Source organism: Phalacrocorax aristotelis, chromosome 7, assembly GCF_949628215.1.
Source record: "Phalacrocorax aristotelis chromosome 7, bGulAri2.1, whole genome shotgun sequence".
Taxonomy (NCBI): Eukaryota; Metazoa; Chordata; class Aves; order Suliformes; family Phalacrocoracidae; genus Phalacrocorax; species Phalacrocorax aristotelis.
In genome coordinates, this window is record NC_134282.1 from 34,470,520 (window position 1) to 34,497,812 (window position 27,293).

Genomic DNA, 27,293 nt, shown 5'->3' on the forward strand with positions numbered 1-27,293 from the left:
GACGCAAAGTGGTATTTTTCTCTATAGGCAGGTTTGGGTTATCACTAATGTGATTCCTCTTTGCACAGTATGGATATGCCCTTAAAGTATTCCCTGGCAGGCAAGACCTATGTACTTGTTTTCTTATCTACTGTCCTCCTAAATACGTTTCTCTTGTAGAAAGCCATTGAGAAGATAGAACAGCAATGTAGCATAGTCATATATGTGCTATATTTTTTTCTTTCATAATTCAGATGTCCTAAAAATAGGTCTGAGACTAACAAAAATTATTGCAGTGTATTACATTGGGTGTGATGGTCTTGAGAGTGAAGTATCCATAAAATATCCTTGAGCTGGAAGCGTCTGTGAGCTATTTTGCTGTTACAATGAGAGGAGAAGTTCCTCTTCAAAAAACCCTCCCTAGCACTTAGTGTGATCCAGGAAGATACTCTCACTACACGTGTTCTCTGATTTCTTGAACAGCCAAGCAGGACCAACATACGGGACTACTGCTGTCTTGTCATTTTTATTTTTGCATATCTTAAGTATTATGTGTTCAGCTAAGTTGGGCTCTCTTCAGTTGTGTGTTTCTTTGGTGCCTATTTTAATTGCTGCATTCTCTGTGCTAAAATATTAATTATATAGCATTGTTTAAACTGTGGTTACTGGATTTTTGTTCCCCTAAAATCAGTTACAGGAGATTTCAACTTGGTCTTAACATTTGCCCCAAGTTGATCTTTCACTTATAAGTCATCGGTCCAGGATTAGATCTGTACAAAGTCACATAACAGATTGCTATTATATTATGCAGTTATGTGGGGAATTTGTCTTTAACAAATATACCAGTTTTACTATCACGGATATTTTTTGTGTGAGACAAATTACATAAACATCTACCTCCAACAAATAAGCTATGGATTCCTGCCATTTTAAATCCCTTGTCCCCAAAACAGGATGGCAAAAATAGTGAGATTAAAATTACTGATGTGCCTAGAGGATCTTGCTGTCATTTCTGATCAAGTCATAGAAATACACTTTGAAAGTGTATATGAAGCCACATCTTCGGACCGTGTAAATTTGTGTAGCTCTCTTGAGTTTTGTAGAACTACCCAAGCAACACTGGCCAACAATTCAGACACTTAAGTTCTATGATTTTAGTATTAGATTTGAGGAAAAATGTGATAATGAGATTTTTTTATTATTATCTTTGTAGAAAACAAGATTCACCACGAAATGGTGTTGAGTCTTAAAGCATAAGTAAAAAAAATATTACATTTTAATATTATATCCCGAAACATAGAATTACAAAAGCACTGTTAAAAATTAGACTTTAACCATTTGACTACTGCTGAGAATTTCAAAGAATGAACCTTTTGTGCAGATGAATGTACCAGTGCACCTTTATATTCAGGTGGTATCACCAGCAAAAGATGCTCTGATAAATTTGATGGAGAATGAGCGCAACTTGTCCTGTTGGTGTGGATGTTAGAGGAAACATTGTTTATTAGAGGAAACATTGTTTATAGGGATGTGTTGTTTCAAACCACTGTATTATGCTTTTTGTTTCACTCTCACCTAATCTGCTAGTAAACATCCTGTGCAAAAAAGCTACAGGAAGCCACATGAAAAGTATTTAGACTGAAACATTATAAATAAAAGCAGTAAATAAGTCATGATCAGGAAACTACTTTTCCAAATGGAAAAAATAGAAGTTCTATTACAAGAAAGGTTTCTGTAAAATTCTAGTCCCTGAGGTATTTTTCCTTCACTAAGTGCAGTACCATCTTCTAGGTGGTTGGTAGATCTGGGACAATATGAATAAACATTCCCCTGAAACCACAGTCTTATCAGTAATTCCAGATATGTAGTGGAAAGGTTACACTAAAGTAAAAGCAGCAGCTTTTAACCACCTTTTTGTACAAAGTAGATTGGATGAGTTCAGTTTTAGCATCCCTACACAGACTGATTAAGGCAGTGATATGACAGGAATCTTTTTTATTTAAAAAAAAAGATTACTCAGAATGAGTAATGGTTAGGTAAGGTAATTACGGTGTCAGTGATGTAAACTACTTCCACTTTCAGTATTAAACTCTCAAGGAAATCACTGTACAAAATCATAGACGGACGCATAGAAATCATGATTCAGAGTCCACACGGAACAATACAGACGTAAAGAACCAGCAGGGTTGTGGCCTGCAGCATGTGCATTCTGACCACAGGGACGTGTTGCAATGCAGTTCAGGCAGGATAACAGGAATTGCAAAGGTGCAGACAGCTCAAAAGGAGCAGTTAAAGTTTATTGCTTTGATTGCTGCAGGGCAGCAGTTGTTCTTCTAGCAGTAAAACTTGAGGATTTCTGCTAAGGTTCCTGTCCCAGGTATAAAACAGAGCAACGCGGAAGTAAATAGTATTGGGCTGAATTTGGCTGGCAGTTTCCCAGCTGCAGCTGACAATTATTTTCTAATTATGTTTAGCTTGTCACAGTGTGCTAAGGTGGTTTTTTGGTAGTTTAGTTTCCTGGTGGAGTTTCTTGGCAGAAGTGTTATTAAAGGTCCCCGCAGAACTTCATGCTTCGGATCAAAATAAAGCTATCTATGTTAAACTTTTAGCCCATTCCGAGTTCAGTCACAGCAGCATAGGATTCTGTATTTTGGCACATCGTTAAAAAGTCAAAGCTCTGTTCCAAGGCCAGATCAAGAAAATGAGGTCAATCAGAGATCAAACTGGCCTTCTTGGAAAACAAGGTTGTGCCAAGAACAAGCTATCAATTTGGGATTAGCAAGCTATCATTCTACACAGAATTTCATTTGCAGTTGTCCCTCTGTGCAGTACAACAAAGTAGCACAGATGGTGCAGTCTTTGTGATCTTCTGTGTTTCTCATTTTCAGCACTTGTTAAATTCATTTCCCACAATATTCATAGTACTTTAAGTTCACTGACACCCTGTAAAATGCATAGGACAGAGTGGAAATGAGATTCCCTGCTGGTAAACTGGAAGTCAGCTGATGGCACAGTAGGCTACTGGACTCATAAAGGAAAAATAAAAGCTAATGCAGAACAGTTTTGAAGCTCTGAAACATTAAAATCTTGCCTCTTAGGGATGGGGGCAGGGCAGGGGTGGGGAGAAAATCAAAATGGCAGGATATAAAGAAATCTGTCCTGTCCTTATAAAATTGATGGAAGTGCATCATAGGGATGCACTGAAGAAAAGATACAGGATGACAGTGCATTCCAGTGAAAAGGAAGATGGAAACATGCCATTCCTTCCTACTCATATCTCCTTTTTTTCTCATTGCTTTCTTGCATCATATGGACAGGTTTTTTACCAACATTGCTTCATCTTTTGAACAACCAGCTCTTTATCAGCTTTAGAAATAAGGCTTGCCAAGCCCTTATCAACACCTTTCTTTCAGCTGTTATCACATACCATATCTTCATAGCTTAGCTGATTGTATTTCATTAAAGCAAATGGTGAATGACTGATGCTACTTTCTGTCGGTGTTCTAGTCAAAGTATTTTCACCTTTTTCCTATGCCCAAAAAAAGGAATCAACATACTACATATGTAAAAAGGCAACAAGATTTGCATATTTTTTTTAGAGTAGATGACTGGAACAGACAAAAGCTTTAAAAATCATGCAAAGAAAACTGGGCTGTGTATTTACTTACAGTTTTGACATAGCATTAACTGCCACAAACAGAAAAGAAGCTCTGTATCTGCTCGTTTAGCAATTCATCACAAGCAGTCTAAAATACTTGCTAATGAGGCCATCAAATTTCACAGTTTGTTTCCTAAAGCTTTTCAAATGCAAATACAGACTTTGGTTGCATAACTTGCTATGACTCAAACCATTTTCAAAGTTCTAAATCTTGTTTAAGACAATAGTTTTAGGTGATAGTGGAGTTATTGCAATATAAATGCTAGGGTAAGCGTTATTACCCATTAATAGTATTAAACACTAGCCTTCACTGCTCTGTTGCAGAACGGTAGTACAAAATAGAATTCTGAGTAGAAGCTGAAACTCAGAAAATTATAAAATAGTACAAGTTTATCAGTATATAAAATTTACATGTATAAACCATCTTTGATCAGATCAATAAGAAAACTTACTTTGTCTCCACTGCTTTTTAGTACATTTTCCCCATTCTAGTAAGATACTGGTAAATCAGAAGCTGAACTCTGCAATCTAAAACCCCCGGACTTGTCTGGACTCAACAGGCTGTATTTCACAGCAAAACTCTGAAGAGTAGCCAGATGCTTACAGGAACATCGGGTTACTGCAGATCTGTCTTTTAGAAACTGTTCTGTGAATTCAGACAGGTGTCCAATTTGTCATCATACTCATTTTTGACAGCCTAGCTTTCCACTCCCCTTGTCAGTTACAAAGTATCTAGTGTACCAATTTTAGTCTTTGTATAGGCAGCAATTTAATCAGCCTTAAATAACCCAGCTGGCTCTTCCACTTCTGGCTTCATGTTGTTTGTAAACAAAAAGCAAGAAGCAAAAAATACATCTTTAATCAGATCGCAGCTCTCTTGTCTTTTTAGATATTGTAGGCATGTTCATGTACCCCTATACAAACAAGAGAAGTGTCCAAAAGCCATCACTATTGGCCATTTGTGGGATTAGAGATAAATTTTTTTTGTTTATTGGTTATCTTCTTTAACAGCAGAATAAGGAGGGAAAAACTGTTTTCATTAATGCAGTCATTTTTAGTATTGATTTTAATCATAGTGTTTAGGCTTTAATTTCTGGTTTGTTGATGTACTGAGGAGTCCGAAACAAAAAACTCGTATTTAGAAACTGACATTGGGGAAAGTTTAGCTCTGCTGTGGATTCAGACTTTAGAGTGGACACTACTCTGAAGGTTTCCATTGAACCACAGTAACAATGAAGTTAATGTGACTTGTTCTCCCTCGGAAGTATTACAAGCATCCTTATATATAAAGCTCTGTTCTGCTTGGTGCTGGAGAGGTCTTAACGGGAATACTGTGTTCATTATAGGACACCACTTTTCAGAAAGATGTAATAAATGGGGAGAATCCAGAAGAGAGCAAGAACAGAGGGTTAGGAATAAAGATAGGATGAATGAGGGCTGGTTATTTTAGAAAAGAAAACAATGAAGAGACATTTTCCCAAGCGTAAAGGTGTAATGCTAAAGGATGGGAATCAATGTTTTGTAATATCAGCCAGGAGAAGGGCTATCAGTTTAATCTGAAGTAAAATAGATTTAGGATTGAACAGCAGGGAAAAAGAGAAAGGAGAAGACAGAGAAGGACAACTCTCTTTTGGGGTGTTTTTAGTAGGTTGGAAAGGCAGTTCTTAGGAACGAACCAGCTGGCAACGTACAGGTCAGATTCACCTTGCAGGCCAATTCTGCTGGCTCAGAGGAAAAGGGAATGGGTGCAAAGGCAGCATACTCTGCCGTAATAATTGAATGCCTTTTAGTGCAGATGTGCACAGCCAGTCATTTCCAAATTAGAAGGATGCATTACCACATCCACAGAGGCCTTTGAAAGTGCTTTCACGACTCAAGGATTGGCAATGCTTTCTAAAATGAATGAACCATGGCTGATTTTGAGAGGTGCAAAGCCTATCTCCTATTACTTTAACTGAAATTCCAATAATAAATTCGAGAGCCCTTTTCTGAAGGAGAAGGAGGCTGCCTAGGACTAAACTTAGAAACTAGGAATAAGTTTCGATTCCTTTTCTTTTTCTATAGGCAAGGAGAAATCTTTTTCTTAAGCTTTAAAAAAGGCCTTGTATTCACCAAACTGAGAAGTATTGTTATAAAAGCAAATACTCTGTGGATTACATAATCCTAATAGAATATCATTTCTACCTGGCAGGTGGCATTAGAAATTCTCTGTGGGTAACATGAAATACAGTACAATAGCTACGGGCAGGTGCTTTTTTGCACTTTTCTTATCAGCAAGTAAGTAAGCTTGACCTTAAAATTAATTAATTAATTAATTTCAGAATTTGTTTATATTTTTTGATTAGATCAGTTAAGTATTTTTAAAAACTAAAGGCTGGATTACAACACACTGAACCTTTTGTGCAGTTGGAATTGATTATCCCCATGGCTGGCTGTACAAGAAAAAGGCCATGGACTTGAAGGGCATAGAAGACAAAATTATTCTTCTTAATATCTGTTCTCCCAACCAGATTTGATACACGCCAGTAGGGTCTGTACAACACTTTTCTACTTCTGTCTTCAGTGCAGTATTAAGTATTTAATAAATCTGGGGACTTCAGTCTCTGAGACAAGCAGCTGACATTTTCTTTTTATATATAATTCAAAGGTTAATGCTGTATTTTCACTGTATTTGTTTCAACTTTTGTAACCCCTGGGAGAAGGGGGAGGACTTTCCATTGATAACTCACTTCACCTCTAACAGTATAAAATATATTTGAAAATTTAAATGGGCAAGAGCCACTGTACAAAGAGGGTAACCATCAACACTTCCAGAAAATGGTGGCTTTCCACTCTTAAATAAAATTGACTAGAAAATCTGTTTTTCAAATATGCTTTGTTTGTGCATGGCAGTTATAAACAGGCAGTTTAAACTATAGTATACATAATATGTAGGGAAATTTAAATGCTTGTGGAGTATGGAAATATGCAGAGTATCAAAGACAGGAGGATAATGAAAACACTGCTACCACTTGTGTCTACTTTCATGTGATTGTCTGACAATGCACTTTTCTGATCAACAAGCATAAACAAGCATAAAAATTCCCATTAAACTATATGTTTGTTAACCACATAAGGGGAAAAATGAGAAACAGGGAGAAGAGTCACCTTAATCTCATACTTGGGGCCAGTATGAGATCTGGGCTCCTTGGTTGTTGTGACTGTGTAGAACTAGTGCTGACTTTTACTAACCTTAGTTATCTGTCTTTCCTTGGCTTTCGGGTATGAGCTAAGGGAAGCTGTAACTTCATCTGAAGAGAGATGTCTCTCGATTTTCTCTTCCTCTGAGCTTTGCAGTTAAGACCTGTTGGTGCATTATACTAACTGAATACTTAGGCTCTAATCTTGTAAAGATTAAAACATACACTTAACCTTACACGCTTTGAACAAGCTCACTGAAGTCAGTAGAGCTAAGGTTAATATGCAAAGGTCAACACATTTGAGTCGTCGTAGAGCTGTAATTTTAATCAGTAAACGCCTTAGAAAAGAGACCCTAAAAGAGGTTGTCCAGTGGCTGTTGTAAGGGGGTTGGAGCTGCCAGTTGTTATGGCAGTGCAAACAATTAATAAGGATAATTACTTTGGTGATTACATATCAACATGATATTTCTGGGCAGAAATAAAATACAGCTATATATGGCAAAATAAAAACATATACTTAGGATCTTGACAAATAATTGAAAGCAATTAAGGTACCATGTTCTAATGAGTTTCCATTCCTCACCTGAGCCACAGCAAGTAAGCTTGCCAACAGCCCCTGCCGTGTGCACATACCCCCTTCACTGCAGACATGATGTGTTAGCTTGACACAGCTGCAGCTAATAGATTTCAGTTTCCAATTACAGCAGGCAAGGAGCATGCATCCAGTCACTTAACTCAGCTGACAGGTGGTAACTTGTTATGCCGTGCTAACTCAGTCATGTGCAATCGTTTTATCATATCCTCAAATATTCTATGCATGTTTCTTTGTATCTCCTATTGCTATTGATTATTTTTATCATGTTCAAGCTTCACACAAAGCTGAGGGAAGAACACAAGATAAAATCATATGGATAAGCAGGTAACTGTAAAGTAAGCTTCATTGTGAATTTACCATATATCAGCTGTTATTCTGACTAAAAGCACCACCTGCCTGAACTGTATTTTCCATTGAATAACATATGCACAGGGAGAGATGCTTACACATATTGGTCTGCAGTTGCTTACTGTCCGATGGAAACTGTTCTTGTGCCTTAAGATAGTCTGCCAAGATCAGTTCAGTAAAAGATTTTTCAGTGCTTGTGTCTAGAGTGTGGATACCCATCAACAAGGTATGTATTTTAAAAAATATAGAGAATTTCAAATTTAAGAGTTATGTGACATCTGTTTATTTTCTTCCCCCAGATTTGCAAGAGCAAAGATAAGGAATCCCAGCAATATTATCACAGCCTATCTATCCGGCAGAGTCTGGCTATCAACTTTAACATCCAACAGGACTGTGGCCATTTCCTTGCTGAAGTGCCAGTTCGCCTCCTTCCATGGGAGGATGCCGATGCATCAGAGGTGGAAGAAGAAGAGCAGGAAGAAGAGGAGAAAGAGCCTGAGCAAAAGAACAGAGGTACTTCTTCCAATACAGAGGCTTCACAGAAAGACAGCTCAAGCAACCAGGGGACCATCAGCAAGCCACGAAGCCGTGTTGTGGTCATCACACGGGAGGTCCCATACTTAACGGTGGCCGACTTTGTGCGTGAATCTGCACCCCGCCATGCAAAAAGCCCAGATTTATATGAGAGGCAGGTCTGTCTGCTCCTTTTACAGCTGTGTTTGGGTCTGGAGCACCTGAAACCCTATCATATCACACACTGTGATCTGCGGTTAGAGAACCTGCTGCTGGTTCATTCCAGACCAGGGGGCAGCCCTCTGAGCTCTGAGTGCATGGAACCCAGTCCCAACACTGCTTGCCCAGCCAGGTTAATAGTGAGCAATTTCTCCCAGGCCAAGCAGAAGAGTCATATGGTGGATCCTGAGGTCCTACGGGATCAGTCCCGCCTGGCTCCAGAAATCATCACTGCAACACAGTACAAAAAGTGTGATGAGTTCCAGACTGGCATCCTCATCTACGAAATGCTGCACTTACCCAATCCCTTTGATGAGAATCCAGAGCTGAAGGAGAAGGACTATACCCGTGCTGATCTCCCCAAGATTCCTTGCCGTTCCCTCTACTCTCAAGGGCTTCAACAACTTGCCAGCTGCCTGTTGAATCCCAACCCTTCCGAGAGGATCCTGATATCAGAAGCCAAGGGAATCCTTCAGTGTTTGCTTTGGGGTCCGCGTGAGGACTTGTTCCATGCTCTAAGTACATCTTCCAACCCTTCCCGGAGGGATGCTGTACTTCAGAACTGGCTGGATATCAAAAGGACGCTGCTGATGATCAAGTTTGCAGAGAAGTCCTTGGACAGGGACTGTGGAGTTATTCTGGAAGACTGGCTTTGTTGTCAATATCTGGCTTTTGCCACTACAGACTCCCTTCATCGCATTGTGAGAATCATGCAGCAGCACTAGTTTGTAGAGCCTGTTGCTTTTCATGAAGCACCCCCCACCTCCACCCCAGCCCTCACTCCAGCCTGCCCTAGGGCTCACACTTTGTACAAGTGTTAAAAAATAGCCTAGATATCAAAGCCAGCAACTCTGAGCAAATAGGTTCTAATTGGAGAAATCGCATCCCGTACCCAATATGACAGAAACTTTACTTTTTTGCCAGGCCTGTTAGGGACTGATCATATATACATGACTGCATTTGGATCAGACAGTATGTAACTTGATTAATATCTAGCTGAAAAGGAGAGCAATCTTTGATACCACTATTTCTACCACTGCAGTAAACAAGTTGCCCTCCTCTTCTGGGTAGTTTCTGTCATTTCCATATGTAGCATTGGTTAGTGAATAGCAGTGACCATAAGCAGAAATGGATTACTTGTAAATGTGAGATGAATGATCCACCATGCCACGAAACACTTGTCTGCTTCCATTCCACAGACCATGCAAAACTTGCTCTCAGCTTAGTCAGTCCCCCACAAGTGGGCTGGACTCCTCTTTCCTTTGGTCTCAACCAAACAGATTCTGATCTTTCTCTCACACTTTACGCCTTCTCTTTTAACTCCCTGGATATGGTTACCTTGCTGACTGGGGCAGTAAGCATCTGTGTTCAGTCCTCTTCCCTCCTTCTCTGCCTCTGACTCACTGCCTGCCCGTATCCTTTCCAGCCACCGATCCGTGATTCAACAATGTTGCTTTAATGAGACCATTACCCTAACCTTAAGACTTCTGCATTAAAAAGCAGAATATGCACACTTTGTCTATCCCATTTCCTACATGACATTCACCAGTCTGGACTGTTGATGCACTGTAACTATGACCACATTTATACAAGAAGAATACAACACATGGTGGGCAACTGAAATTCCCCTTCTGTCGCAAAAGGCACTAAAGCCTGACTCGAAATGGATAGGACGTACATAACCCCTGACAATCACTGCTATGAATGGGGGATGAAAATAACAGCCACCTCTTCTGTTTTATTTTGGTTTGCTCTTGTTGTTTGTGCCATATTGCCAAGTGGGACTGAAATTGGCTGTTGGTATGTTGGCAGGAGATAGGATTGCTTAGAGCTTGTCTGTGTGTAGCTCACAGGCCACATGGAGACACTTTTACTGCAGGCACCGTTGTCTGAAGGGTAAAAGCAAAGGGGCAAAAACACCGTTGTTTAATTATTGAGGGAGCTGTTAAGTTTGGCAGCCACAACTAACAGTATCATGATCCACTTTTCCCACAGCGGAGTTTGGCTGCATATCTCTTGTCTGTTGTAAATAGTGTTTTCTAATGTTGCTATAGACAACACCCTAAAAATGGAATGTTGTCAGAATAGCTCAAAGAGCATTGCAGACAGACTTTTGGACTAGAGCAGGAATTCATGAGGATTAAGCAGACAGAACTTCAAAAACTCAACCTGAAGGAGCTTTTCACTTTTAGAGGCCGCTGCTGACTTCCTTCCCTGACCTAACAGCCGTTTCCTATGGAACCTCTGCAGTTGTACAGGCAGTATCTTTGCTCAGTATTGCTAGGCTCTGAATTGTTTCCTGAATCACTCTGAAGAATTGATCTGGATGCGGGAGAAAAAGTGATACCGAATATTCTGACTGAGTGATGGAAAACAGCCCTAATTATGAGCCTGTGCTTCTCTCATATGGATCTATGTGCAATTCTTGTATGTATTTTTAAAGCTGTACATTACAGTGTTCACTTTACACACCAGCCTTTACCTGATGCTAGATCTGCAGCCCCTTCCTTTACTTTCCTGGCACATAAATGCACAGATATTCATGTGTTCTTTTATGGATTGATATTTCATTTTAATTGTTAAAACTGTGAGGAATCGATTCACTTCAGCCTTGAAACAAATAGCCACTTTATACAGCTTGGACCAGATGCATGGAAACCGAACAAACAGTCCTGCAGGCTTAAAGTCAGCACAACTAGCTCTGGAATCACACCATACATTTGGAGGGGTTGAAATGTCTGTATTATTCTTCTCTGGCATCTATCAGAGCTAAGCTGAATAGTGTGTGGAAGCCTACATCGATTGTGCTGTAGTATATAGACTGTCTTTGTGACCTTTCTAAAGATATTTTTGAAACTTCTGATTATTATTCTTTTGTTTGATTCACCTGTATCAGTGAAGGATCAGGCAAGGATAAGGATAATATATTTTAATGTGATATGTATTTTTTTCTTTCTCTTTTTGGCAAAAAGGTTAGGATGGCGGCATTGATGCAGAAAAAGAGGACGGTGCATTCAAAGCCCAAGTGCAATGTATGTAGTTGAGGTACTTCCACTACATCAGGAAAGAAAGTTTCTACACTACTGCTGAGCAGCTCGTAGAAGAACCTTTACAAAGAATCACACACGTTCAGTGCAGCACTGCTTTAGCTGGACGCAGGAGGGCAATGCTCTCATAGCTTAAATACACTGAGCATGACAAGTCACTCGTATACTATCTGCTAGCTATTAGTCACAATGTGTTGAGCTACGAGTAGGGCTTTCTGTTCTTTGTGGTCTGGTTTTGTGTTTGTTCCATATTGCGTGTGCGCACATAACTTCTCACCTAACTCATATAGGCTGTACAAGCAAGTCTTGGACCACTTTCCATTGCAGTGGGCTCATTCCTTGAAGCCAGTATGTGTTTCCGTGTTTACGGACGCATGTTCTCAGTGTCACTTTCATGTCAACACGCACATGCAAAGCTGAATTTTGAATGTTTTACAACCGTATGTATTTAATGCAGCTGGTCCAAAGCCTTTGTATCTCTAGCTATCTAATTTCAGTTTGTATCTTTTGTGATGAACCAATACTCATTTTAGCACTGCAGTATAATCAAGCATGGATAGATGTTCACTACCAATCTCTTTCTTGTGCAGCACTGGGTAAACTTTAGCAATTTGTAATCTTGTGTGTTTTTTTCTCATTGAAAAGAAAGAATGGTCAAAGTAGTTGAACACAATCTGGCCTGAGCTATTCCTTGGGGAGCTTGAGGCTGACTTTGCAGATATGCCCATAACTGATGATTGTAACTGTGTCTGTGGTGGTTCTCCATCCTGGCAACAGATTGTGCCACACAAATATCCACGAATGTATGCATTAAACTGATTGTAAACAAATCCTAAGAATGCTACAGCATAATTGCTAAGCAAAAGGAAAAAAACCTGCTCTGTTTGTAACTGGGATCCTGTGTATGACAGGAACAAAACCCCTGGCTGTGCACGTTATAATTTACTTGAATATGTGCACAGATCTTGAATTTTTTTTAGAAATGTCGCACTTTCAGTTGAGCTCAAGAAATAGGAAGAGCTGCAAATCTGAGAGAACAGTATTGACTGTAAATATATATTTTTCTATTAATGAAAGCTGTCATTCAAATATTTTTAACATGAACTCTACTGATTTTTTCAGTGGAAACTAATTTCTGGAAAAATCAAATGCTTGTTTGAAGAATTATGACGAGTGGTTTCTGATCCTATTAGAGCCATTAAAAACCTCTCTAATGTTATAGAGAGAGCACAGTGAGTGATTGGATTCACAATGTTTAGTGCCTTGTCAAAAAACGAAAATGTAGCTGGTCAGTTGGTGGAAATCTTGTTCTTTTCATACTAGCCCTAGAAATAATACTGCCCACATTAAGATGCAAAAGAGCTTAAAAAAATAAATGGTGTACTTTGTATGATACTGAGTTGATCTATTCAGTGAGAGTTGGTTTTGGAGTTTATGTGAACGAGTTCCTTTAAGTTGCTTGTAGTACAGCATAAACCTGAAGTAACAAAATTGTGGGCTTTCAAATTTGGGATCTGCACAGGGAGAATAATAAGTGGATAACAAGTCAATTGGTCTAGACTGACCACAGCATCAAAAGAAGCCTATTGCTTTGACAATCTACTGCAGACACTCAGCTTCTAGGAGATAAGGAATCTAATTAGTCGGAAAGAAGCGGTGAAGGTAAGATGTGCTGCTCCTGCTGTTGTAGTGGATGTGCTGCACACCGTACTCTGTGGTGTGAAGTGCAAACCTCTCTTAAAACAGGAGTTCTAAAAAACTGTTCCTGAGATGTTATGGAAAATGATTTTGGTTTGTATTTCTTAAATGGGAATTGCTGATTCACTGATTTTCTTTCAAACCTCAGATCTGATCCAGTCAGTATGCATAACCAGGTGAACATAAAGAGAACCTACTAGTAAAAACACGCCTACAAATTTTCAGGAATGAGGGAATCCAGAATTTCATTCTGGAGCCTCTGGAATATGCAAATACAGAAGCCTGGTCTCCCTGCAATATTCAGACATGATGAACTCAGTAACTCAAGCTAGTGTATCATGTTGCTGGCCCACACACAAGAATGCATGTAGCATTTACAGAAATGTTCCACCTTAAATCTTTTATGCTCCACGCATCCTGGCAGCACCCACAAGGTATGAATGGATCATCTTGACATTTTAACACAGGGGAATTCCCACATATTAGGGAGGAAAATATATTCTTTAAATAAATCACGTGTGTTAGGGTTCAGCTACTTGGAGAATTTATTCAGCAGCTTCACACTGTAGGTCCTTAACTCTAGCATGTAAAAATAGTATTTGCTGCTGAAATAAAATGTATCTGTTTCTCAATTCTTGTGCTGAGATGCCCCACATAATTTTTTTTGTTTGTAATAGCAATTAAATTCATATGTAAATATAAATTAAATAGTCCTGTTTTTATTTAAATCAATTGTAACTTTTCTGAGGAATACAATGGAAATTGGATCAGAGCTTTTAATGCACTTGCCTTTCCCCCTTTCCCCAAACAGGAATTAAGCTCGTTCTCTGTAGAAGCAGAGAAACCTAGAGCACAGTCAGAGCCCTTCAGTCCACGTAGAGAGATGTGATGATGATTTAGTTACGCAGTAAGGTAACATCAAAGTGCAGAACAGAATTCTAAATACCTCTATTAAAATACACCTGTGGAAATATTCTGTAAACAATCATCTGGATTCCAAACATTTCAAGGGAGGAATGCACAAAAAAATATTTTTCAAAAGAAATACTGGGGATGAATTTCTTTAGGGCACCCTCAACTCCAAAAGGAGAAGCAGGTCTTTCCCACTGCTCTGTTGCAGAGAATTTCTAGTAGACATTTGCATGGATTTTGTTATTCACCTGGATGCAGTATTAGAAGGATGGTGATTTTCAATAGACATAGAATGTAATTTAAATAATTTCCTTAAGTCTCCTTGCATTGGTGCTCCACTCAGCATTTAGTTGGAAACCACAGAATGCTTTCAGATCAAGCAGAGTTGCCAGTGGGAAATTCAATACTCAACTTACCTGTACATAAGCATTTTACCACTCTACAGAATTTGAGAATTTGATTTTTACTTCAGACTTTAAAGGTTTTTTTTTCATAAATCTAAGGGGAAGATTTCAGGGATTTAGAAGAGGTTGGAAGTTTTTTATACAGAGGAAATATTTGTTCATATATATATACATACATATATATATGAGTGTGTAGGCATGTTTTAATATATATGTATGTATATGAATTTTTGTATCCTAAAAGTATTCTTTGCCCCTTTTTGCTTGAAAAAATATATATTATGTATTGTATATATAATATATATTTAAGAGTGTGTAAATGTGAATATAGTCATTTCATAAATAACATCTCTTCAAAAAGGACTTGAAACATATTTCTTTGTCCTTTGGCTTGTTGGTATTAGAAGGTTTTGCAGTTGAAATCCTTGGGTTTTTTTCTTTTAAAACTTAATTATGCTGAGCATTTAAGAATATGTTCTTGTTTTTAATAAAAGGGGGAAGAGGGAAATTTATTTTTAAATTAGGGGTTCCAAAATGGTTGGACTTTTATAAATGGGATTTCTTTAAATCCCTTGAATAAGGAAATTTTTGGTGTTGTTATTTGGGGTTTTTTGTTAGTTTATCTCCATTCTTGTGGGTAATTTGTATTTTGAATTCCTGGTTGCATTGCTTTATCTGGTGCTTCATATCAATATTTACACATTTTTATATAAATTAAGTATATAAACTTCAAGCCTTCCTTTGTGATCAGGGGCAGTTACACTCTGGTTTGCTGTGGTACTTGCTGTGTACTCTGTGGCATTCATGTTACTGTGTAAATAAACTAGTTTTATTACACTCAAAATCAAACTTGCAGTTGTGTAATTTTTCTCTCTTCCTAGGCAATTAGACAAAAACGTGTATTTCTGAGGAAAACGCCATGTGGCAAGTCCAGCAAAAGATTTTACTACAAGAATAGCTGGCGGGTTTGCAGCAGCAGCTAGTGTGTAAGCATGGCAGATCCAAACTTCAGTTGATGAGACTGATGCTCAGCACCTCCAGCCACGCCACCATGGTGGCTGGGCATGCCAGCTGCAGGAATTGCCAGTGCTTGGGACATTGCGCCACCTTCCACCTCTGGTGTTTTCCCCAGACATCTCACTGTGGCTGGAGCTGTTACAGCTCCATCTGGTCAAGTGGCAGCGGGAGCCCAAAAATAAACTGGCCACCAGCAGCTACTGTTGATTGAACCATTGTCTTGTAATGCTGTTTGGAGAGGAGTGACTTGACACATTAATGAAAACAGAGACAGCCACATGTCTGCACTGGCGCAACCATTATCACTAAAGGAGCTGAGCCAGAGTTAGCAATTTCCCTAGTGTGGACGGGGTTTAAATGACCTGCTGTGAAGGAATAAAATGACTCTTGAGTCAAATTTTTATATGCTGTGACAAAGTAAAGCAAGATGCCTCTAAGGCAGTTGTCTGCAGTGGAATTCTTTTTGTGACCTTGAAGCATACAGCCTCATGGAGGGTCTGAGAAAAACAGATGGGATAATATGCATCTTCCATGATCATGCAGACACACTTCAGTGGCAGTGAGATCAAACAGCTCAATTTTATACCCAGATTTGATAGGCAGCAATGGTGGCTGCAGATGCTAATTTATTAGCATATAACAGATGACTCTGAATACATCAGAGCAATGCTGCGCTTCTGCATGACAATCACACTGCCCACAAATACTCTTTAAAAAAAAATACAACCTAAAAAAAAGGCACCCTGAGGGCTCTATTCTTCCCACAGTTACAGTGGCTTTGCACAGGTATGTCATCAATTTTAATGTGATCAGAATTAGTTTAGAGTGTAACTACTACAGGCCTTTCACATTTATTCCTTAGACAGTGTTTCAAAGCCTTTCAAAAACAGTTTAAGCTATTGTCCTCATCCTTTTTAAAAATACAAAGTGAACTCACTCTAGAGGTGTCAGTAAATACGCAACACGTTTAACAGCCTGAGGAATATTTTGGCTTTGCCAGAGTAATCCCTGTTCACTTCAACAAAGTGCTGTGGACTTAGCTAAACAGAGTTAGATTATACCATTTGTCAGTGGCAATCACCACTCTAGAGGGAAGATCTGCAAAAATAGACAGAAACCTTGTCAAGACTTGATAATTATACTAGTTTAACTAAAATCTGTTTGAAATTAATTTAGTTATGTCAGTGCAAACTCTCTTGTGGGTGTCCTTAAGCGGTCGCAGTCTGGCATTCTCATTTCAGCTTCTGCCAGACACGAAGGCAAGTGAAGCCAGCGGACGCCTAGTTTCAGCTGATGCAAGAACGTCTGTATCAGGTTTTTCACCAACTCAGAAATTCACCTTACGGTAGACAGGCCCAAAGGATCTATGTTCCTCTGTGTGATAAACCTTTTTTTCTAGAAGATCTCCATGCATCACTTGAGCTCTGCAGACTGCTGCTTTTGCCCAAGTTAGTGAGCTTCTATGCTGCCATATATGAATCCCACCATCATCCTTACCCAGCAGCGGTTTTAACCAGAATCAGATACAGGCAGCTAGCTCACAAGTTAAACGTTTGCCACAATCTATCCTGCAAAGAAAGGCTGTAGTTTCCCTTCAGTTGTGAGCTCAGACTCACAGTTCTGGAGAAAGATACACATTAAAATCCGGTGTTGGACCTTCAAATCTACTGCACTTCACTTGGTACTGCTGCTGCTTTCTCAGGAGGCAATGCGAGAGCCTGGTGCTTAGCCCATCCACTTTGAAGACAGAGGCAGGCTTCTTGCTATCAGTTGAACACTTTCAAATGAACACAGAAGTTGTTGCCTGGCAAACAGACACTGGGGGAACCACTGGGAGAGCAGCTTGGAGACTCTGAAGCAGATTTGCATGTATCAAATCAGAGAACTCTATAGCTATTGAACGTGCATTTTCTATTAGCATCTCCTGCTCTCACCCCCAAGGTGTTATTTTGTCACGTTGCAGCTGGCATAGTCAGGATGTGCACAGAAGTGGACACTGGAAGTAACTGACAGTCATTTAAGGTAAAGCCACAACATTCTCTACTACATCTTATACTCCAAAAGGGGAAGGAACGGGAACAGGAAGGCTTTTTGCAAAGGTATTTACCAATGTCTGTTCTTTTTGGTACTAGCCAGTAGCCCCTGTTCAACAAACACATAGAAAGGTTCGTTCTTAGCTGTTCTGTGGTGTTTTACAGGTGCTGGGATGTGCTGTGTCACTGGTATCACCCAGAGGACCTGGCTTGGCACCCTGGGGTGAGGGAGAGCCCATACTCCCCTGTACAGCACCATGCTGCTATTTAGACACAGAACAGCCCCAGGGACAGTACCTGTGTGCAGCAGGGCAGGGGGCTGTTACAGATCTACTGTCAGATGCTAGGTTTTGCCTGATTTCATTGGAGTCTTAATGGTCCAGATTAACTGCAGTGAGCAGCAGAAGATTAACCTTAAAAAACATTAAATCCCTGCAGTTTATCTGTAAGAAGCAAGCTATTAACTTTGCACCTCTCCAAAGTGCAAAAGGATATAAATGCTCTTCTAAAGAAAACTGAGAATTGAATCAAGATAATAAAATTCACCTGGTTCCTACATGGGCACTAAATTTAAACCAAGTTACTCTTGGAAATGGGACAGTAGTCTGCCCATGTACAGCCGCTACCTCAACCATCAAAAGAAAGGAACACCCCACAGCCTGCAAGTCAGTCACACAGCTTCTCTTGTCCAGGGGAGAAAGGCTCCTTCCAAACTTCTTCCATTTATATTACTGGAAAAAGGTTTATGCTCTGCTGTATTAATACGCTGGTTTATGTATTTGTGTTTGTACAGGAGTTACTGCTAACTCTGTGATCGTAGGACGCGAGGGTGTGCTTCGGCTTCAAACAAGGAGGAGCAACAGGATGTCAGATGATGTTGTGGGATACCACATGACAAATTTTTAATGGCACTAGTTAGAAATGTTTTAATACTATCCACTGCTTCAGAAAACCCAGACCCAGAGTTTCACCATCACTAATCCTTTTGCAGCAGCGAACCACTCAAATACTTTCCCTGTGGCATGAAGCACTTCTCGCCATTGTGTATCATCAACTAGAAGGCTTCAACATTTCCTTCCATAGCCATGTCAGCACGCAGTCCTACTCTCATTGCTGTGAGTGAGACACTTCTGTTTGTATGTTTTTGAGGTTATATGGCTCAAACTGAGGGACTAGGAGTAAGGGTATCAGCATTCTGCAGAAATGTCAGAACGTATTTCATCTCCAGCTCATCAGCACACTATTTGCTTGTCATGGGCAGACATCTCCATGCCTAGAACCTTGAAAATTCTTGAAAATTCTGGATGTCCACATTAGACTATTTAGTTTATTTTTTCATTAGGAATTAGTCTGTGTTTATCCAACTCAGAATTTCCTTTGCTGTTTTTGTCTGCTTCTTCAAATAATGCAAATCCATCTGGAGTCTTTTACAACCTTCCACAATTTATGGTGATCTGGATAGATTTCACTTTGTGATTAATCACTTCTTCCTGCAAATCAGCAATCAGAAACATTGATCTAAGACTAGTTCTTGGTCACAGAATTTGTACTTGTTACTGCTTGTTACTGAATTTTTCTCTTTTATCCATGATTAAAAGGGTTTCTTTTTCTCCACTCACCAAAAGTAAAATAAAAATACAATATGAGTTTTGTGTGCATCCTAAAGCACTTTACAAGGAGGGCATAATTCCTATGTCACTGATTCAGGAACTGAGGCACAGCATGGTAAAGGATTGTGTTCAAGGACACAGCAAGCTATCTGAGGGGAAAACAATGCAAGAATCCAGGGCCCATTCAACTAAACCATCTCCTACAGTATTTCTACTTACATGTTATTCACCACTGACTCACAACTGTCCAGTATGATCTGGGAGCCTCCATCAATTAAATCTATCACAGAATGATTTTTATAGAATTATAATTTTTGTCAATTTTAATAACAGTTGCTCAAACAAGAAAGTAACAATATTACAAAGCATCTAAAAAGAGAGGAACTCAAGGCTATACCACTGGAGGAACAGATCAAGCTGCTCTGACATCCCCTTCAGCTTCAGTATACATCTAAATTGAGACTAGCATTCTCTGCCACTTCACCATCCTCTTCTGTCTCCCAGTGTGGTGTCAACACTTCTGTTTTGCAAGCGACAACTCTGCCTTGGAGCACCTCTTCCACTTGGACCAGCCCTGTTCCCGGACATTGCTGAGCAGCCTTTCTTACAAGGAGGTCATGGGGAATGAGCGTCATTAATGTCAATAGGAGACCAGTGGTCAGCTGCCTTGGCACACCATCAGAAATGTGTGTATCAGTCTGTGGGTTTTATAAGTCCCAAATCTGCTACGTTATTATGCGGATGACTTCAGGCAGCTTCTACTGCAAGCTTCAAAGTTTCTTGTGGATTAGCACATACAGTTCGTATTACTTCCCAGAGGAACATGGTCCCTTCTGACATAGCGCATGATACCTTTCATCACCATATCAGTGTAAAATACACCAAATGGAGCCTCAATGCGAGCGCTGGGAACTTAGGCAGAGAGTCATGGCATATTGAAACATGTCAGGACACTGTGTAAATCTTTTTTTTGCTATTGGGTAACTTGAAAAACAGCTAACTGTCAAGACTCTTTCTTCTGCTTTAGTCAAAAGGCAGACTCTTCAACAGCTTGGGATCCCTCATACTGTGCTGGGTATTGTTCCAGTACTGATGTACTGGAAAAATGCCATCTGCTGAGCAGCAGTCCATGGGCTTCATTCAGCCTGATCACTCGGGCATCAGGAGCGTTCACAGGGGAGGCAGGTAGAAAATAACAAGTCCAAGTCTCCTCTGGAGCTACTGGCTGACCAGAAGACACATCATTACAGCAGTATTGCAAACTTGCCAAGAAAAGATAGTGGACAATAAACTGCCTACTTCAGATGCATTCCCAAGATGGTATTTGTAAGAAAACAAGAGAGCTGCAGCACAGTCCCCTCAAAGTAAATCCCTCTCAGCCTCTGTCAAGCACTGCTAGATCTGGCAGCCTACAGCTAGCAGCTCTCTGTCTCCAGAGAACTGGGGATCTTGTGACATAAGTCAGCCGGGGACGATCAGAGAACTGGCCAGTAAGACTGACTGGTGACCTCCCCACAAGCTGGTATGAAGCAATTGCAGAGCTGCTCCACACTGCTCCATGTGCAACTTGGATTTAGCTGCTCATCAGAAGTTTCCTTGCCAGCCCTGACTCCTGCCCTGGCCCAGAACTCTGCCAGGTAGTACATTCTTTCCAGGCAACACACTGGATAAGAAGGAGAGTGGCTTTCCCATTAAAAGGCTACTGGGCAGGCAGATGGTGTCTACCTACAACCAGAAAGAGGAAGTTGCAAATGATGCAGCCAGAGTTCAGTGGAGCTTTGCCAGCTTATACCACTAAGCATCAAACCTATAAATCCCATTAGTAAGTTTAAATTTAAAGTCTAAGAAGAAATTATGTTAGATCTCATTGGTTTGGGAGTTCTGTCAATACCCTCCTACTGGGCTGAGCCTGTCACCCATGGCTGACACCACTCACTGGCTGTGCATCTTAGAGGCTTGTACCAATAACAGTCACTGGCAAAAGTAACTTTTCCATAATATTTTCTTTAATATTGTGTGTCTTTGTCAGACGCTCTTATTTTCTTTTCTCTTTCCCTCTTTCTCTTTTTATTTTTATTTTTTTCTCCTTTGATTCTTTTCCAAACTTTCCCTGTTAGTTATTAACTAAATGCCAACTCACTGTGTATTTGGTAATCAGATTATCTGCTAATACCTGCCTAAAGCAGTCAACATTGATTAAATGAAAGGGTGGTCATTATGTTATTTTTAATACAAATTATTGAAGTCCTGAGGCTGCAATTGAATTGAAGGAGAGCTCAAATTAATGAGGGATTGAATTAAATTAGATACATCTGATTGCAATATTTCTGAAATCTCTGAACTGCCAAAAGAAGACAGTGGTATGGCCTTGAGTTTATGTTATCCCTTGAAAACGTACAAAGAACAGCTTGTTTTAACCCCATCTGGGAAGTGGGCCTTATCATGGATATAGTTAGTTAAAGTGCTCAAAATCTGCAGCAATTATGAAAAGGGATATAATGTAATAACAAAAGATTCAGTCTGAATACTAGCCACAAGGTCACTGCTAATTTCTTATTTCACAGGATGTAGGCTAGAGTTCTTGAAGCACTATCTGTTCACCCACATCCTCCCACATACATGATCATACATGATCACTATGAGACTTGGAGACGTAGGTGCACACAATCCCTGAAAGCAAAGCTGTATACCACATTTTGGATGCAAGCATATTTAATACAGTCATCCAGTTGCTTTTTAATAATTCTCTCCTTTCACACTTCCCAGAGCATCTTAATGAGGGGTATGATGTGAAAACACGTCACTGATTTCTGATTTGGATGCATTTATGAGTTCTAAGTAGCACAGGGAATGAAGATTTCAAGTTCACTTTCTACAGGGAGCAATCAGTAGGCTCAGGGCATTGTCTGGACTGAACTGAGCTCCTCAGTTTTAAAAGTGGTCTTTCTAATCCTACCTCTTATCCTACTAACCATCAACAATACCTTTGCTATTCCTGCCCTGAATCTGGCTTCATCACAGAAGTGCTTGTGTTGCACTGTGTTTCAGTCATTTTAGTGAGATTCTAAACTGCTTTTGAGAAATGCTTTAACTGACTTCGATTGATTGTTTATTAACTCCCAATCATAAATGCTAATTTCATAGCTGAGAAGATTGGTTTGTCTTTATTGCCGTAATTTCACATAGAAACGTAGAAAATCAAATTTTTTATGATTTCAATGAATTTTCTTTGTACTTTGATCCAGTGAATGCAGAGAAAAGATTGTTCCTTCCAGTGTGGTTAAATGTGAGAGCCTGCTTTACAAATGCAATAAACAAATCAAGAGAAAAATCTTGGCATGCTGAAGTTGTGACCTAATTCTATCCTTCATTGCATCTCCCCCTCTCTCCAAAACACCCTAAGTTCAAAATAGCTGCCCTTATACATAATAGTTCTTCTCTCTCCTCAAATAGGTCACTTAGAGAATAAATGCCATAACTGCATATAACCTTCTGAAACACAAAGAAGCCATAGTGCTTACCCTAGCAGTGCATGGCTGGGCTCTGGAATGCTTTCATCTCTGGAAAAAGCCTTCCTTGTGGTAAACACAGCTGTGTTTTACATCAAAGACAGAATAACTTTCCCCTGTTGATTTGAAAAATCAATTGCAATTACAATCAGGAAAAATGCCCAAATTCAGTGTGCAACTCACTGGACTCCAGACTCAGAGAATCCCCCTGCATGTGGCAGATCTCTGGCTTGCATGAGTTAGCATGCACAAGGAGGCTGCATTTTGGATGCAGATAAGCATTTTACAAAGATGCATCTTTTGTCTGTGGAGGTCTGAATGTAAATTAAGATAGCTCCACTGAAGGCCATAGAGCAATGCCGATTCAAAACATCTCTGAGCCAAGCTTATGGCACGCAGATTAAAGATATGAAAGGAGCAGCTGTAACATATTCTTACATATGTGCTGAGTGTGTCAGACGGTAAAACAGCACGGCCATGAGCCTAGGAAGCCCTAGACAGCTAAATGACTTAACTATAAAACTTCAGAAGTTAGAAGCTCTTAATAAAAAGGCAGCAGATCCCTGGCAAAGCTACCCTGTCGTGGGAACTGTGGTTGGAGGTACCAAGGTTCAGTGGCTGGCCACCTTGCAACCATTTGCCTCAGCAACTATACCACACAAAGCAAGGTGAGCAAAGGATCTGCAGTGAGCAGGATGCTTGCTGTGAACCAAAAGCTCCACATGCCCGACATCAATATTGCCTTGTCCCAATGTTCTGGTTGTTCAGAATGGGAAAGGTTAAGAAATGGAACCTGACTGGGCCAGCATTGCGTTCCTTACACGGTCAGTAAACTGCATCTGTCCTCAACCCCGACCTGTCACTTCCCACTAGGTGTGGGTAAAAGAAGATGCTTGTTTCCCTCAAGAAAAGAGCAAGAGGATTCCTGTCCCTTTGTACCACTCAGGTTATCGGGAGCTTTATTACTCCAACTGTCAACAAGAGAAAAGAGAACGAAGGTTTATCGGATGAATCCAGCATGGTGAGGACTGTCCTTGTAAGTATATTTCAAAGGGACTGTGTCGTTACAGGTAGGAATTTCCAAATTTGATCATTTGTCCCTGTTTTCACTGGGTTTTATTGTTGCTTTTTAAACCAAAATCAATAAATAACAGTAGTATAGCATATGTTTTCCCTATTGTTTATATATAAATATATTTTAAAGCCTACACTAATATATGTCATGTCTTTCACTACAGAGAAGTTCCCAAGGGATTAAACGAACAAAAAAGAAAGATGAAAATATGAGCTTTCAAATGCTGAAATATAGAGTTCCTCAATGGTTTATAGAGCTACTAGCTTCTCTGTTTACAATGGGGTTCACCCCTTATCGAATTGAATCTCAGTATAAAGCTATATTTTAACAACCAGCAAGTACTATACCCTTCCAAAACATCCTCACAGCCTCCTTGCAGGCTTCACAGCCATGCAAGCTGATATATATCGAGAAGTTGGGGAGAACGGGGGATGTCCCAGAGGACTGGAGGAAGGCAAATGTCACCCCTATCTACAAGAAAGGCTCAAGGGAGGATCCGGGTAACTACAGGCCCATCAGCCTTACTTCAATCCCTGGGAAAGGTATGGAACGAATCCTCCTGGGGGCCCTCACAAGTCAAATGAAGCACATGACTGGGAAAAGCCAGCATGGCTTCACTAAGGGCAGATCGTGCTTGACAAACCTGGTGGCCTTCTATGACAAAGTGACTTGCCTGGTTGACATGGGGCAGGCAGTGCACATTGTCTAACTGGACTTCTCCAAGGCCTTTGATACAGTCCCCCACAGTCTCCTCCTGGAGAAGTTAATGCGTTATAGCCTAGACAAGTGGTCTGTGCAGTGGGTGGGGAACTGGCTGACAGGCCGCACCCCAAGGGTGGTGGTAAATAGCTCTTTCTCAAAGTGGGATCGGTATTGGGCCCAATGTTATTCAACATCTTCATAAGTGATCTGGATAATGGGGTCAAGTGTAGCCTGATGAAGTTTGTGGATGACACCAAGTTGAGTGGGGAAGTAGACACTCCAGAAGGGAGAGCTGCTCTGCACAAAGATCTGGATAGGCTGGAAGAGTGGGCCAGCAAGAACCTTATGAAGTTCAACAAGGAAAAGTGTAAGGTCATGCACCTGGGAAAACATAATCCGGGAGTGCAGCACAGACTGGGATCCACCTGGCTGGAGAGCAGCTCTGTGGAAAGGGACCTGGGGGTCCTGGTGGACAGAAAGCTCAACATGAGCGAACAGTGGGATGCTGCGGCCAAGAAGGCCAACAGGGTGCTGGGTTGCATCAAAAAGGGCATCGCCAGCAGAGAGAAAGAAGTCATCATCCCACTCTACTCAGCGCTTGTCAGGCCACACCTGGAGTACTGTGTACAGTTCTGGTCCCCGCTATAAAAAAAAGATGTGGACAGGCTGGAAGGGGTCCAGAGAAGGGACACCAAGATGATCAAAGGACTGGGAAGCTGCCATATGAGGATAGGCTGGGACAGCTGGGTTTGTTCAGCCTTGAGAAAAGGAGGCTCAGAGGGGATCTCATCACCATGTACCAGTACTGAAGGGGTAGCTACAAAGAAGATGGAGACTCCCTTTTTACACGGAGTCACATGGAGAGGACAAGGGGGAATGGACACAAGTTGCTCTTGGGGAGATTCCGATTGGACACCAGAGGGAAATTTTTCACACTGAGGACAGTCACCATTGGAATAATCTCCCCAGGGAAGTGGTTGACTCGGCCACATTGGACACCTTCAAGAGTCGTCTGGACAGGGTGCTGGGCCATCTTGTCTAGACTCTGCTCTTCCTAGAAAGGTTGGACTAGATGATCCCTGAGGCCCCTTCCAACCTGTGATTCTGTTACTCTGTGATATATGTCATGCCAGGTTGTTTCATCAGGAAAGAAAGGACTTTGGAGGACTTTGTGGCAAGGAGATCTTCTACAATGCAGTATCATTGGCAAATGTGTGATCTCTGACCGTCCTCCTTCCCTTACTGTTAAAACAGATACACCTGTTTGCTTCAGCAGAACAGGTCATCAGATGAACTGCTGGCACTCTACTATTTCTCACCTACAATATTGACTGATTTTGTAACCAGCTCCGTCCACTGTGCCAAATTATAAGAAACTGTTTTCTAATTAATCAAGAAAGCTGCTACATGAAAAAAACTAAGCCTTAGTAAAAGCACTTAATTCCTGCAGCATCTGTGTGATTTTGCTGGAAGATGACCTTCATATGCTGTGTCCAGACACAGACACATGATGGTTCTGCTAAGTCCATGGGCTATTCTACTGAAACAAAGGAGATATTTTCTTCCATGGTAAGGAAGCTCATGAAAGTAAGTGACTCAGAGATCCACAGTTGTTGAGGTGATTGCCTGAGATGTGTGGGATATAGAGGATTTATGGGTTACAAACATGATATTCCAGTCAATTACCTTGGGTTTAAGATGAAATAGAACTGTTGAAATCAATGGTACTATGGTGTAATACACTGGAGAATTAAGCCTCAAAACTTTTTACCTACTCTTTGCTTACAGGAAAATTAAAACCTCTTGGAGTCTAACTGTTGCTGTGACAAGACTGCTCAAAGTCCATGCATCTGCAAGTAGTTAAGCCACACAGGGATGATGCTTACAAACAGATCACCCAGGTCATTGGTTCTGTGGAAGTAAACAAACACCAACAACCACCACCCTACACCATCCACATCCTACAGCAAAGTGGCAATTTAGGCAGATCTCTCCTGCGTTTGTTCTGCAGCAAACTGAATGTGGCATTATACGGGACAGCTGCAAAATAGAGGGCAGACTGGAACAGTGGGCAGCAGAAGTGAAAGGCACAGACTGAACTGCTGTCTCATCCAGGCAGGAACACGGGCAGCCAAAGAAGGCTAGGTGCCAGATAATGATCTATGTGCTTGCTGACTACTATGAAGGCTGGGACTGTAAACAGTGAGCTTTGCCTGCGGAACCCTTCCTGGGTAAAAGGAAAGCATGCCTATATAGTAAGGCATGAGGAGAAGACTACAAGCACCAGCAAATCCTCCTGCTCATCTGCACAAATAACAATGACAACAGCCATAGCCCAGAAACAGGAATGAAAGCATATTTCTGCATCTGTGAGGAAGCTGTATCTGGCAGTGAGAACATAAGGAGCAGCTCTGCTGGTAGATATTGACTGTCTCACTGTCTATGATGTGGCAAGGTACATAAAACCCTGCTTTGGAATTCTGCTGTGCAGAAGTCACCAGATGGTGCTCTACCTACAGACTTGAAGGTTCTTTATCTTAACATAGGAACGTGTGTGGTCTTTGAGGAAATACATTGTTCTTGTTGCTTTTGTGTAGCCTTTCCTTTAAAGTTTCACTTGCATCTTATTCTTCCCACCTCAAATCACATTTTGGTTAAGCTGTTTATTTGGAACACTCCTCATGTTGGGATTTTTGAAGAGGCATTTACAAGTATGACATTTGCAGCCAGGTCTGCAGAAAATAAGGAAAATATGGGAGAAATGCATAAACTGCACTAAGAAAATATTTAGTCAT

At 40.6% G+C, this 27,293-nt stretch overlaps 1 protein-coding gene across 6 annotated transcripts in view; it reads left to right on the plus strand.

Moving 5' to 3' along the window:
- PEAK1 (pseudopodium enriched atypical kinase 1) overlaps window positions 1-15,401 on the plus strand; it is a 130,810-nt gene extending 115,409 nt beyond the window's left edge. For all 6 annotated transcript variants that reach the window (XM_075099941.1, XM_075099946.1, XM_075099942.1 and 3 more), the window contains one exon: window positions 8,059-15,401. In XM_075099941.1, the coding sequence (XP_074956042.1) occupies window positions 8,059-9,216 (1,158 nt within the window). In that variant the 3' untranslated portion in view covers window positions 9,217-15,401. The remainder of the gene's footprint in view (window positions 1-8,058) is intronic.
- Window positions 15,402-27,293: the final 11,892 nt, after the last annotated feature.